Below are 15,537 nucleotides of genomic sequence, written 5' to 3'. Positions count from 1 at the left end.
AATCCTGTTGAACAAGCTCACCCATTCGAATATTTGTCTTTGCTGGATTTTAAAACAAGCAAAAATTGGTGAGATTAACAGTGCAATTTCAACAATGGAAATACCTTCCAATCTGTTTGGAAATATCAATAAATGGTAGCAACACAGAACCTGCAGTAGCATTGCCTTTCAACCATAAGACATAGGGGGATGAATTTTTGTGGGGCGGTGGGGGGGAGGGAGGGAGGAGGTTCGCCCACTGTAACTTCAGCGGAAGAGCCACAGATGGACGGGCAGAAGAATCCCCACGGAAATTCACCCCCATAACTTCTTCATTGCACATATTGTATGTTCATGTTGGAATAGAATTAAAACCCTGCACAAATTTGGCAGTACTTTTATAGCACGTCAATTAAAAGAGGGAATGTTCTAAAACAAAAGCAAACACGGAACCTTTACTAAGAATTTTAATTTAACTTGTACATTTGGTGACACCATCATAAACAGAGTGGGTGAGAAGGGAATCTAATAACATGCATCACATGACACCAGACTTTAGATTTAAAGTGATATTTACACACTAACCATAGATGTGTCCCACTTTTCTAAAATGCACTGAAACATTTCACAAGTTTACCTTCAATTTTAATGGAATAGTTCATTAGGAAAACAGCAATTTACAATAAAGTGTATTAAGTTAGCATGCACATTATAGATGTTTAAAAGACATAATTCAACAGGTCAATTTTAGAAAGACGTAGGCATAGCTGCTTGTACGTTGCTCTCTAGAAATCATATTCAGCATGTGTGTCAACCTTTCCTATAGATGTCCTTGTTCCTGCAAAATGAAATTATTGTAAAAGTTACACAATAAATATTCTCTTTAGCTAGACTGAGGTAAGGTTTCAAACTAAATATATTCACTACAACACAGCACTGAATTTAAAATGGCAGCCCACTGTTACCATGGAACAGCAGGATTTGAATTCCCATATAGCTAGGCCTCAAACTCTGGAAGTCACATAGGAGAATGGGGGGACATCAAGGAAAGGCTTGTTGCTTCTCTATAAGAAGAAAACAAATCATTTTGGGTCATTCTTAAAAAATCAGAGAAGCACTGAAGAGGAGTGGCGGCAGGCTCCCCCCTCTCATCCTATTAGCCATGGAAAGTGCATGGCTCAGAGAAATCAACTGTTAGCAGGCATGCATGAGTGAACCAGTGTGGCCCTCCCTGCAATTTCGCCTTTCTCAATGTAGAGAAGAACCTAGTCTATGTCTGGTACATCCCCCTGTGCAACAAATCATGGGGGCAATTTCCATTTGTTGAAATGCCAACATAACCTTCCACTAATACTGTAACTCATGGGCTACCAATCTGACTCCCCAGATTTCCCATCACTATCCTCTCAACTCATTTACATCAGGTTCATTTATACTCCTAACTAAGTTGGAAGATAAATCACTTTAACACACATTATATATTATGCCATTGATTTGGATGAACGTCTCCAAGTTTGCAGATGACACCAAAATAGAAGCAGAGCAAATATTTTTTTTAAAATGCAACCTGGTTCAGAAGCATAGTTCTTTCAGGTAACTGGTCCAATAGGTATCATAGTATCATAGTATGTCACAGCACAGAAGGAGGCCATTCAGCCCACCATGCCTGTGCCAGAGATTTGAAAGCTATCCAATTAGTCCTATTCCCCTGCTCTTTCCCTATAGCCCTGTAAATTTTTTCCCTTCAAATATTCATCCAATTCCCTTTTGAAAGTTATTATTGAATCTGCTTCCACCACCCTTTCAGGCAGTGCATTCCAGATCATAACAACTCTCTGCGTAAAAAATATTTCCTCATGCCGGCTCTGCTTCTTTTGCCAATCACCTTAAATCTGTGTCCTCTGGTTCCTGACCCTTCTGCCACTGGAAAGAGTTTCTCCTTATTTACTCAATCAAACCCGTTAATGATTTTAAATACCTCGATCAAATCTCCTCTTCAATGCCCTAAGGAGAACAACCCCAGCTTCTCCAGGTAGTAGATATAATTCATTGTAGATAGATGTAAAATAATTGTTATGGGAGCAAGGAACTAAAAGAGAGTTGTGTATCAAATGGAATAATGATACACTATGCTGATCAAGAAATACACCTCAGATTATATGGTGGCTAAATCTATGAAACCATTAGTCCAATGCTTAACTGCAGTAAACAAGACAAGTAAGGTATTGGGTTGCATTCAAGGTTAGAGAACCAATCAAAGAGATTTGAGGGTCAATTTTCCTGCTCCAAGCCATGCCTGGACACTAATCAGATGATGTACCCTCTGTCTAACTTGACATGAACCCACCCATATTTGTGGGTTCAGGCCATTAACCTAGACTCAAAGAACACCAGCCTCATGCCTGGAAAAGATTGCAGAAATTCAGACACTGCTGCAGGCCTTCCAGCTTTGGATCCCTCTGGTTGCTTTCCAAAAACAGCAGCCAGAAGACCTGCAGTGCCAGTCCCTTTCCTGCTGTCCATGAAAGCCAAAGGGACTTACTTTTTATGGTCCTCTGATCTTGCTGCCTGCAAAATGATCCAAATGGAAAGGGGCTGAGCTCAGGGCTGAAGGCCCACTTCTTCTGTGCCTTTGAAAAAGGGTGCTCTTTTGGCTATAGGGGATATAAATATGTTGAGAGGTCTGGTGCTGCCCATTTCCACTTCATTAACATGCCTGCCTTATGCTTATGTCTGTTGTAAGCACAAGCACTCCGATACCCTTGGGGGAAACACTGGAAATTATTGGGTAACATAAAGGGGGCAGAGACTCAGCATCATGTTTCTTTGCCCCCTGTTCCTCTCTTTTGCACATGGGAAATGAACATTCCTCAGGCACATAGGGCAGGAACTTAGGTTCTATATTTTTGCTGTATAAGGCATTAGTCAGACATCATGGGGTCGATTTTCGGATGGCCGAGCGGGTACGTTGGGGGCGGAAGGGGGCTCGTAAAAGCGGGGAATCCCGGAGCTGGTCCGGAGCCCGGCTCCAACCCACCCACTTCCGTGTTCCCCAGTGACACGGTCGGGTCCGCGCGCAGCTCCCGCATGCGGGACTCCCACCGGCAATTAAAGCCAGCGGGATGACAATTTAAATAGTTACTTACCTAGATGAGGTACTTGACAGACCTCATTGACAGGAGATTTTGGCAGGGGTGCAATTTTCATGGATCCTCAGCGTGTTTCCCGTGCTGTGGGAAACACTCCTTGTTGGAGCAAACGTGTTTCAGTCAGCAGCCAGTGGGAGATGCAAAGGATTTTTTGACAGTTGGGGGGAATACCTCATTTATTACAGCAGGGCACTCTGTCACTTCAGACAAAGTTTTGGCTGCAATACCGTTGTCTTTCCACTCAAAATTATTAATTTATACCCTAAACTCTGCTGTGCAAACACATTTACCTACTTTGCGGACCCCCTCAATTTCACACCATCAGGATGGGGGGGGGGGGGGGGGGGCGCCATAGCTGCATTCGTCGCTTCATCCAAGGACGAGCAACATCACCAGCCTCGCCAGGCACGCCGTCCACCTCCGCCATATGGAGCTCCACAACACAGTGCTGCGCAACAGGCACTTGCACAAAATAGTCGTGCAACTACAAATGCACCCACTGTAGGGTGACCCAATGGGTGGCATCAAGTGTGGGTGTTCATGGAGAACCTCATGAAAGGGACTTATTGCACAAGCCAGTCAAGAATGGCCAAGACATGGCAGTAGTGGTGACAATATAATATTTAATGTGATTTGAACCAAAATCAAATATAAATAAAAAACATGACAAATCGTCAAACACCCTTGTGCATCCCCTTTGTGCTCAGGAAACCTTTGCCTTACACGTCCTACTACTCATACATGACGGTGAGTATGAGACAGAACCATGAGATTGTATGAGGATTGGGTTGAGTGGTAGTGGTGGGATGAGTACTGGGGAGGTAAGTGCAGGTAAGTTGAGGATGAGGTTTGAGTGGGTGTGCTGAGTGATGTGATAGAATAGTGTTGGCAGTGCAGAAGGAGTTGTGGGGTGGGGGCAGTGATGTGGAAGACAGAGTGTAGGAGAATGAGTAAGTGTGCTCACTTTGGCTGACCTAGTTAGGTCATTGAAGCGCTTCCTGCACTATATCCAGGTGCGGGAGATGTTGCTGGTGCTGCTGACCTCCTCTGCCACCTTGAGCCAGGCCTTCTTGGTGGCAGAGGCAGGCCACTTCCTCCCGTCCGCCGGGGAGCAGATCTCCCTCCTCCTCCTCCTCACCCTATCCAAGAGGACCTGGAGTGAGGCATCATTAAATCTGGGAGCAGCCTTCCCCCTGGGCTGCTCCATGCTGTAATTTTGGCTGTTTGCTCCAGGAGCAGCATTGGAAGACTACCCCTTTAAATAGGTCTCCTCCAGCTGACAGCCTGTGATGCGGGTGCGCAGTCCGCCCACTGCGCAGGTTTCCCGGGAGCCAAGGTAAGTGGCTTCAATTTACTCGAGATCACGTGGGGAACCCACCGATTTTACTGGACGGGTCACCCACGCGTGCAGTCGACCGCCCGCTGCCAACCCCCCTCCCTGGTAATAACAGGGCCCATGTGTCCAGATTTTATAATTCGACAAAAAAATTAATACATGATTTGGATATGAATTTGAAATAAGTCAGAGACAGAGGAGGACACCTTAAATACATAGAAGTTACAACACGGAAACAGGCCATTCGGTCCAACATGTCCGTGTCGGAGTTTACCTTCCACACAAGCAAATAGTCTTAATCGTGTTTACCACCCTGTTCCCATATCTCTCCAATCTCTTTTCCTTCATCCACCTATCCAATCTAATCTTGAATGTTGACATGGTTTTTGCCCCAACCACCCATGAATGTAAATTCCAGAGCCTCACAACTCTCTGTGTAAAGAAGTTTCTCCTGCTCTCTGTTCTAAATCTCTTACATTTAATCTTGTATCTACGGCCCCTCATTCTTGACCCCTCAATTACTGGAAACAGTCTGCTTCGATCTACCCTGTCCCATCCTTTCATAATTTTAAACACTTCTATCACATTGCTCCATAATCTGCATTGGTCTAACTAAAAAAGACACAATTTTTCAATTCTTTCTTCGTATCTGTATGTCCTCATAGGAGGCAGCAGCCCGGTGAATCTGCATTGTACCCTCTCTAAACTCTCAATATCCTTCCCATAATGTGGAGCCCAATAATGCACACTATACTCTCTTATAAGGACTTATAAGGCAAATGTTTGAGAACTGGCAATATGAACCCAGCCTCAGGGAGATTTAAACCTAACATCATGAAGATGTAAAGTTTACAGTAACGACGTCAAGCATTGAACAAAGCCGCTTGTTGATTACTTAAAAAAAACTGAGCTTGTGTTTGTTCAGTTTATTGCTCAAATCAGACAGTTGCATAAAATGGAGTCATATAAAGGAGACAAGCCAGGACAGAGAGACAAAATGAGTAGGATGAGTGAGGTATATATGGAAAGAAATACAATAGCATGGATAGGAAGATAAGCGAGAAACAGCAGTGAGGAGAGTAAAAACCAAAGTAAGAGGAGGGAAATAAGCTGGGGCAGAGGTCATGTTTGGGGATATGAAGCATAATAGATTAGTGGGAGCTGGAAAAGTGAAATTTTGAAAAAAGAATGGGGAGTAATTTTGAATTTGTGCGATAGTATAAAATGGGTGATAGCGAATCGACGGCATTGAAGTCAATGGAAATAAAAATCGGAAGAGATATAAAACAGGCTGCAAGGTTCGCTATGACCCGATTTACACAATCGCACAAAGTCAAAATTCCCCCCATTGAGTCATTGTCAGCAGGTAGGCAGGAGCGATTGGAATATTTTCTAACATTGTATGCAATGTACCAGTGACCGCCAGTCAAGCGTAGCACAACTGAATTGACTATCCTACGTTAATGCGCATAATAGACACTGTGAAATCCATAAACATAAATCAAAAACCCATCATTTACAATTAGAAAACAAAGCAGGCAGTGTAAATAAAATATGTGTCTAGATAATTGAATTATGGAAAACAAATCACTGATCTGCACTGCAAAATGACAAGGAGAGAAACAGAGAATAACTAGACGATTACAAAGCAACATTACCATTTGTCAGTAATAGTGAAGCTTGATCACTTTATGACTATCAACTGAATACCTGAGATTAGATTACCTGTTAGCGAAAACTAGACGATCTCCTTCCATTTCGTGGCTAGAAAAACAGGGATAATAAAACAAATAGTGAATAATCTACAACAAATTGTGCTTGTGAAACCATACAGACTCTGAAAGTCTCACGATTCCTGATCGGTGCTGAGTTATCCAATATCACTGGAGTGCTACAATTGGCCACAGTGCCTCTGGGACTCCTAATCAAACTGCTGGTTGAAGACAGGATCAGTCTTGGCTCTAAAGGCCTCCACATTAAAGAACCCGTGTCCGGGCTCAAATCTTAGTAAGTCACATCAATAAGAAGCACCGTAATACCAGAATTATATATATTATACATATAACTTGATCTGTTGGCCCACATCAGCCTATGTTAGTGACCCAAATTGTGTTTTTTACATCGATAGCTCAGATGAGTCAACAAATTTCTGGTGCTCTGTCATAGCCCTGTCTCCAACCCTTGCCCCTCCAAGTGCAGCTCCCCACTGGGAGTACTGAACTTATTCTAATGACATTTCTGTGATTACATTTATCTAAATTAGGGTGAAAATACTGAGAGATGTGCAGAATTGTTATATAAGTGTAAATTTCCAAATATTGATACATACTCTAAACAGATAGTAGCCTCTACTTTGAATTCCACGTGGTCCTTGAAATTCTTCCTGAAGCAATAATAAAAAAAAAACTTATTAAGCTACAACATGAACAAAACCATTATTCCTTGGCAGTTCTGCTATATTGTATGCAATAGTTAAAATGACGCTAAAATTCTGCTTCTGTATTATCATTCCCCTATTTTATTTTCCTGGGAGATGTGTGACTGTAATACACTGCAGCAATGATGATGATTAGGACTTTTCTATTGATGGAAAGTGGTAGGTTGCTACTGGTGGCCAATAGATTTCTTTAGCACATGGTCGGTTTCCCAATTCTGGTGGTAACTGCCAGATCAGCATATTAATATAAGGCAAAAACTGCAAACCACTTCTATTGATAAGAAAAACCCAGGACATCTGACAGTTAAGTGGGAACTAGGTTGCAATAAAAGCAATTTCTAAGGACAAGATCGTAGCAATGTCTCTGTTACAAATTTTGGGCCAGGACTAGTTCAGTGTCACCAGGCACCCCATTAAGTGTTCTCCATGTCCTCTATGGCCAGGAGTATGATCAGTATCTAGTAATATGATAATGTCACCTGAGGGTTGTAACAATGGTCGGAATTTCCTCCAAACTGGTCCCGCTCCACTGCTGAAACTTTGGCAGAAGTGCGGCGGAAACCCGTTGCATGTAGAGGGAGATTCCATCGCACTTCCAGCGAAGTTATGGCGGCAGAGTGGGAGCAGCTCCGAGGAAATTCTCGGCCAATGATGAAACCCTTCGTTATATGTAATCACTTATGAGGAGATATTTACTTTTGCAATATGCATATTTTAATTTACTCTCACAAATTTAGCAAAACTATCTTCCATTTCTTCTCTGGATACATTGTCAGCAATTTAAGGTTGAATTTTACTTTTTATGAATAACACCTGCAATTGAACAGCTATGAGCACGACATTTATCACATGAACTCAATACAAATTTTGATAGCTTCACACTAGGAAATATTTATGAAACGTTCTAAAGTGAAAAACCTAAACTCCTAAGGTTTGTGATTTTCATATCTGTTTCATATCTGCAACCTGTCCTAAACAAGTAAGTCCAATTGAATTACCAAAATGAAAATATTAATGCAATATTATTGTGCCAACTATGGATAAGAGGGCCAGCACCTCAATGGACTGTGACAAATTTAATAACGGTACCTATAGGGGACAAACATCCATTTCAAAAGTGCATAATTCTGTACTTGTCCATTACTAGTACATTATTCTGTGGCGTCTCAAACTGCAGAAGAAGATGATAGATTCTGTCTATATATACCAGGGAATTGAAGAAATTGATCAATCAGCCAATTCCTCACTACAGTAAAAGCAGATATTAAAATTTTATTTAGCTGTCACATCTCACTAAGTTACAAAGTCTCACCCGTTTGTTGCAATAGAAAGAAAGACAGAAAAAAAAGGAAGAACTTGTATTTATACAGCATCTTTTCCATCTTCAAGACGTCCCATGGTGCTTCACAGAAAGAAAGCCATATCAAAGTCATAAATTCCTTTAGCTCACAGATTTATCATCTCAACAGTGATATCTCAGCTCAGGGGAATATATAGAATTTTTTTTTTAACTCAAGTAATTTTTTAGAAATTGGACAATTGTCTCTGTCGACAGTAAAGGGCAGACTCCCCGATTGGGTGTTCCCAGGGAGGTGTGATGCTTGCAGGGAGCATTGGTCAGGAAATCGTGGGCACACAGCCTCTTATTTTCCATTTATTTAAATTGATAGACAGAAAATCAGAGACTGATTTCCCAGCCAACTGCCTGCTGGGCATGCCCTATCGGCCTTAGCACTCCACCTTACAAAGGTTCGGTGTTAGTTGTTTAGAGTTCTTATATCTCTAAAAGAACTGCCTTTATGTACACGTGTCAGTTGGAGTTTAGCTATAGCCCAGGAATCACATTTAGAAAGAGCCCAAGGAAGAAAGGTTGAAGAATGGTCATGAACTTGAAGTTAGAAAATGCTAAACAGTTTTTAAACATAAAGTCTGAAAATTAATTATTGAACCCCTTGAAGAAAGCGGTAGTTTGTCTGAATTGCCCCTAATTAGAATTCGCCTGACATCGATTTCATGTTTTGTCAACCCCCAGGTCAGTTCAACCATTGGCCCAAACGGCCACCTCCCCTTGCAGAAATAAACAAAGGTTAATGGTCACAAGACAGTGCTGGCAGGATTACTAAAGAGTTACGTACGTCACCTCTGCCTTTCTTCATTCTTCTCTCATGAAGCTCAGGGACAAGCTGCAGCAAAGGATGCAGGACAGAGGACTGGTGGACATGAACAAGGACATATGAGGAACAATGATCAACTGATCACATGATGCAACAGTACCTTCTCAAAGAAAACTATGTAGACATAATGTGGGACAAAACAGAACAGGCAGGCTGAAATGATTCTTGCTGAAAAGTCACATAACTTGCATGAAAACCCTTTTGTGGGTTCTGAATCTGTTACTGACAAACATTATAGATTTCTTTTTAAATAACATATGTAACAACTGAGAATGTAATACTTAAATCTTTAAAACTCCCTTAAGTGATTTTTCTAAAAATAAAAAGCCAAACATCATGTCATTTTAGCTACATTCTTATCTATAAAGAAACACATACATAGTTGAACCTGGTGACTAATTCCATTAATACACTAGTCCACTGTGACACATAGGGTATGAGTCAATACAATGGGTGCATGAACTGAGTGAAACTGGAGTGCTTCCCCACAGGGAAGATGGGGTATTAAAAGAATGATTCAACCAGTTCTTCCTATAAACTCATCCTAGAAGCCAGTTATTAACACATTAGTGGAGGTCTGGGAGTAGAGTATCTGCTTTCCTATCTCGCAGATGAAGATTAATACATCGTATGGACAGGCAAAGGAAGATAAATTTGCTGGGGAAATTGAACAAAATAAATAGGATTATTTAAACAATGCACATGTATTTAAAAGTTAAGTTTTGTTGTTCCACTAGGGTTTTACAAGTTCACAAGATTAGATGTGAGGCTTTATACAATTACATAGTAAATCAAAGCAGCTGGTATCACTGTACGTCTTGAGTTACTAGATAAATCAACATGTTTAATTTAAACTAGTTGTTCTCATTCATAACAGCAGATTTTATAAATTATGAAGAAAAAATCTACTTCTAAAGGGGCAAATTGAAAAATTAATAATATGCAGGTAAAAAAATCAATGATTTAGTTAATTCAGAAACATAGTTGCGATGCTAAGAGACGATGAAGATCCATCAACTACTCTGCATTTGTAATCTATGATGTATAAATTTCCTTAGTGTTTTATATTAAAAAGAACTGCACTTGGGGAAATTTGAAATGATCTTTGAATGTCATAACAGATATTTTATGGCATAATTACTGTTCATTATCAATTATAAGAAAAATGTGTTAAAGCCAAGAAGGAATAAAATCCCAATTGTTCCAGAAAAACAGTATTTGCTGTTTAAAGACTGAAATTGATATATCTAATGGAAAATGATCAACAATCAATTTCAGAGTCGATGCTAAGAGTATCTCTTTACCTACTATCTTACTGTGTCAACTACAATGTCAAACATGAATAGTTTTTCATCTTCCTCAAAGTTTATACCATTGTTTTGTTTTTAACTTTCTTGTTGAACAAAAATAGCATTTTTGTCCAATCTTTAAGAGTTTATTACCAATTAACACCAACTATCCAGCTTGGAAATTTGACCTTATAGATACCGGGATTATTATGGGATGCTCTGTAAAAAGAAATGGTGGCAGCTGATTGGTGATGAGTCCGATGAGTGGAGGATTCCTGAGAGATACACTCAAATTAATTGAGCACTGAAGGAATATCTTATAACAGTTTATTCAATCACAAAAATACACATTGGGGTCGAATTTTCAATGGTGTTCCCCTGGGTTCCTGCCGTAAGTTTGGCGGAGGATCAGCAGAAAGTCAGCCCTGCACCATAACCAGAATGCAGTGTTGGGGTGAAAGTTGGTTCATGGAGGATAGGAACAGCAGTAGCAACACTTTTTATTACCTAGATGGCCCCAAAAGCTATCTGTCACCATACTCATGCATGTTAGTTTGTAAACCCAGGAGAAACACAGTTGTCAAATTCAAAAGTGAATTCCAACAAATCTGGTATCTTTTGCAATACAAATTATATTAGAGTATTAACTCAAGCTGTAAAGCACCACGATTACTTAATTGTTAATTTAAAGTTTAATTTCTTGCCAAAAATTATACTTACAATGCGGTTATTTTTCAAAGAAATTAGAATTTTTGATATTTCATAGCTTAGGCTTCTGTTTAACAAGTAGGATCATGGTGGTGTTATTATAATGCTGCTAGCACCTTTGCTTCTCAGTTAATCAGGCTGTTTAGATGTCATCAAGTGCCACTGATGTTCCCCAGGGCTATCCACCAAATGTACATATATTTACATAGTGCAACATTTTTGTAGAACTTTGTCAATTTTAATGACTCTCCACAAATCTTCGGTCATAATGTTTTCTTGAAAGTGATGGTAAATGTGTTTATCTTACAAGCACCAATATGATATTGGTAATGCCATCCAAGTCTTTGGAAGAGTTCACTTAAGACATTGGAGAATTTAAAATCTCTTTAGCGTACTTCAACTGACACCGGCATCATGTAAATTTATCTGACAGTTCGCTTCAGCCGCAATTTACAACCAAGTATTGGTGCAACCGTCAAAGCATCAAGGTTTGATGAATTATCTAGTTCTGCTGAAGGATTTTTTTCAAATCATGTGGACGTTAATATACAGCTCCAGATTCATTAATGTTTGGCACTGTCATGTAAATCTTCTAAAGCGAGCCAGCAACTGGTGTTACTGCATTAGTATCACTGTGATTATTCGTACTGCCACTCTGTACACAAAGACATGCATTTGACATGCTGATCTCTGTTAGACACATTGGAAAATCTTGAAAATGAACTGCATTAAAAGTAATATTTTTGGTCCTGTTAAACACAAGGAGCTGCAGCATTAATTAGAATGACAATTCTTTCCTTATTCCATTGTTAACATTTTTAATAAAAATCTGGATATAATTTATTTAAGAAATTGTCACTATTTAAAAAAAAAAGTTTCATTGAAAATATCTCATTTTGTTAGTTCCAGTTAACTGGAAGCAATTAATAGAAAAAATTAGGTTCCTTGTAAAGGAAAATTGAAGTGATTGGTGAACCTCCTGCGGTGGTGTTAGCAGTAAATTGGATGATAGCTGACAGGAGCACCACACCATGAAAAGTTTATCCAGATGATCTACAAGTTCCATAATGGTATGATAGAGTCATAGAAGATGGTGAAGTTTCCAACTCCTTCCCTGTTTCCAATGGAATCAAACAGGGTTGTGTTCCATCTTTCACATTGTTTAGTACCTTGTTTACTTCTATGCTTACTTATGCCCTCAAGAACTTCGATAAAGGAGTGTATATTCTCTTCAGGACGCATGACAAATTGTACGATCTCCGCCGCCTAAAGTCCAAAGCTAAGATCTCTGAAGAACTTGTTCGGGAGCTCTTGTTTGCCGAGGACCATTTCTTTGTTGCCCATGCAGAAGAAGACCTCCAAGTCATCATGGACCATTTCTCGGATGCTTGTAACAAATTTGGACTCACTATGGGCGCTAAATTGGGCCATGTAGTGCCCATTGTTTAGGCGCTACACAGCCTCCCGAACATCCAAGATGGCATCTTTGATGCGCACGCACGCATCTAGCATGACGTGCGCCGGACACCATCATGGTAAAGTTTTTAGCGCATGCGCAAATAGCGAACATCGGCAACATGTACAGTAAGGAGAAAAAGCTTTCGATCAGTGTGCAAAGCTGATTTAAAGTGATAGACACCATTTTGGGACTTAATGCTCCACTGAATGCACTGTCTTAACCGCGACCATCTGAACATGTCTTAGAGTGCCTGGAAGACTCCCCACCAGTGCTATTTAAAGGGACATGCAGAATTTACAGGTTAGTTGCTGGATTATTGCTTCTGGCTGCTGATGCATTTGTAACTGTTTTTGGAGGTCTCCTATACTTGAATACTAGGACCCGGGGACATAGCCTAACATTTAGAGCCAGGAAGTGCAGGAGTGAAGTTAGGAAATGCTTCTACACGCAAAGGGTGATAGGAGTTTGGAATGTTCTTCTGCAAATGGCAGTTGATGCTAGCTGAATTGTTAATTTTAAATCTGAGATTAATAGATTTCTGGGAATTAAGGGATATGGGGCTAAGGCGGGTATATGGAGTTAGGTCACAGATCAGCCATGATCTCATTGAATGGCGGAACAGGCTTGAGTGGCTAAATGCCACTGCCACTTGCTGCCTCCTGTTATGCGCCACCTTCTCCTGCAAAAAAGCAGGATGTGTGTCTGGGTGATGTGCCTGTCATGGTTGAATAGCTGCCAGTGTGTGTGGCCCGTGAGTTGTGGGTGGGCGGCTTGCAACAGTGGTAACGTGTAAGGGTGAAAGGAGGCATCTGATTGGCAGAGTTGAGTACTGATGGAAAGAGTTTGTTGGTATGTGGGTGATGGGGGGTGTAGTGCGTGGCCAGTGGTGCAGTCGGTAGGAGATGCCACTTGACAGTTGTCCTCACTCACCTTGACCACTCGTGTCAAAGCATTGAACTTCTTCCTGCAGTGCATCCATGTTCGTGGTGCTATGTGCCTGGCATTGACTGCGCCCCCTGCTGCCTCTCACTGTCTTTTGAGCATATGTCTGGAGGGCTTCTTGCCCCCGAGGATATAGGATGCCCCTCCTTCTGTCCACCTCTTGCACCAAGGCCTCTAGTGCAGCAGCAGAGAACCTTGGTGCACTCTCGCAGGCCTGGTAGCAACTCAGATCGGCAGATTGGTGAGGTCTGGCGTGCAGATTGGAGGATGTGGGATTTAGTGGTGCGCAACCTTTATTCAATGTTTTAACATAACTCAACAGTTTGTAAACATAGGGACGGGACCTGCATCTATGTTTTATGTGTGCAATGTCTGATCTCCATTCAGACTCCACGCAGACAGCAGACGGTTATTTTTAGCAGGTAACAGGTACTGGCTACCTTTAAGAGATGCAGGCTGCCCTGTCAGGGAGACAACCTCCCTTTAAGAGACTGGAGCTTCCCCTGCTGGTGAAAAGTGCAAATGTCCTTGAATCCTCTGGGAACACTGACATGCTATGCTACTGTCAGGCAAGTACTGAGGCCTGACGAATGTCTGGTCCTGCCTGTGCATTAGTCGCGGATCGTGCAAATTATTGGCCTAATCCAATTTAACCCCCCATCAGTCTAAAGAAGACGGAAGATGTATAGCAGCCTGCCCCTAGAAAACCTTGTGTGTCACCAATATTACCATCGAAGCGCACATGCTGGGGCACTGAAGGGTATTGGATAGATTCACCTACCTAGGAAGCACCATGTCATGTGATGTGCTCCTGGATGATGAGGTGACCTACAGATTGTTTGAAGTAAGTAGAACGTTTAGAAAGCTCCATGTGAGGTTCTGGGATAAAAGGGGCATTAAACTGGCAACAAAACTTACGGTCTACAAGGCATAGCTATAACATCCTTACTGTATGTGTGCGATAGATGGATCACTTACAGTCGCCACATCAGAAAACTCAATAATTTCTACGCAAGTTGCCTCAGAAAAATCATGAAAATTCGATGGTTGCACAAGATTCCGGGACACTAAGGTCCTCAGAAGAGTAATATGCCAGGCATAGAGGCAATCATAGTAAAGGCACAGCTAAGGTCAGCTGGTCATCTAGTTCAAATGCCTGATACAAGATTATCCAAGAATGTATTCTACGGTGAGCTGAAGCTTGGTAAATGCTCTTACGGTGGTCGAAGAGAGCCCAAAGGGTATCAAAGAAAGATCAGAATCCTAAGGTCAAACTGATACCTGCTGTCCTAGGTGTGGGAGAACATTCCTCATGATAATCGGACTTTATAGTCATATGAGAACCCATAACCTGTATTAAAATGGAGATGAATCATAGGCTGTCATCATCGACAATGATGGACAAACCATCATCACCATGCAATAGACATGCTGTGGTTAAATATAACTGCTTCTTAGCGAGGATTTTGCGAAGGTGCAATTCTGTTTAAGGTGGCTTGTCTCTTTAATGCTGCAAGGTCTAATTGCTGTATAAAAGGTCATCCTGAGGTCATTTAGATATTGGCAGGTGCTTGTAAATTCCTTGCTGCAAGTCAGAAGAAGCAGATGTAATATGACTGGCTTTCTCTTCCTTTTATATTTTTGACACTTTGCAGTGTGATGGACCTAAATCTTATACACATATACATACATATGTGTGTGTATAGAGAGAGAGATAAAGAGATATACATGGATAGATTGATAGAAGGGGTATTGTTTAGTTTCTGCCATTTATATTTACTCAGCATTATGAAAGTTTAATCAAAAATTTAAATCACTTAAATACCTGTCTTTGTTTTCTTTCATGACTTTATAATTTACTTGTTAACTGCAATCATTATAATATGTGTTATCACAATGTTTGTATCAATATAATTTGTTTCTGATGTTTTAAATTATATGTGTTGCCATATTCAATATTCAGATATGTGATGGAGTAATTAAAAGCTGGCATCTTCTGAGGCTGCAAAATGCTGAGTTAATGTTTTATTCTCTGAAATTATAGTTAGACATGTTAGAAAACAA

The 15,537-nt window shown here is 40.8% G+C and overlaps 1 protein-coding gene across 1 annotated transcript in view; it reads right to left on the bottom strand.

Annotated features, from left to right (window-relative positions):
• Positions 1 to 497: 497 nt before the first annotated feature.
• Positions 498 to 15,537, bottom strand: part of nmu (neuromedin U) — an 89,543-nt gene continuing 74,503 nt past the window's right edge. Inside the window, exons 9-12 of the mRNA XM_068002820.1 lie at positions 9,037 to 9,111; positions 6,794 to 6,847; positions 6,190 to 6,228; positions 498 to 817 (exon numbers count right to left, since the gene is read on the bottom strand). Coding sequence (XP_067858921.1) covers positions 6,193 to 6,228; positions 6,794 to 6,847; positions 9,037 to 9,111 — 165 coding nt within the window. The 3' untranslated portion in view covers positions 498 to 817; positions 6,190 to 6,192. The remainder of the gene's footprint in view (positions 818 to 6,189; positions 6,229 to 6,793; positions 6,848 to 9,036; positions 9,112 to 15,537) is intronic.

Source organism: Heptranchias perlo, chromosome 1, assembly GCF_035084215.1.
Source record: "Heptranchias perlo isolate sHepPer1 chromosome 1, sHepPer1.hap1, whole genome shotgun sequence".
Classification (NCBI taxonomy): domain Eukaryota; kingdom Metazoa; phylum Chordata; class Chondrichthyes; order Hexanchiformes; family Hexanchidae; genus Heptranchias; species Heptranchias perlo.
Note: the sequence above shows the minus strand (reverse complement) of the source record. Positions and strands in the feature narration are given on the sequence as shown.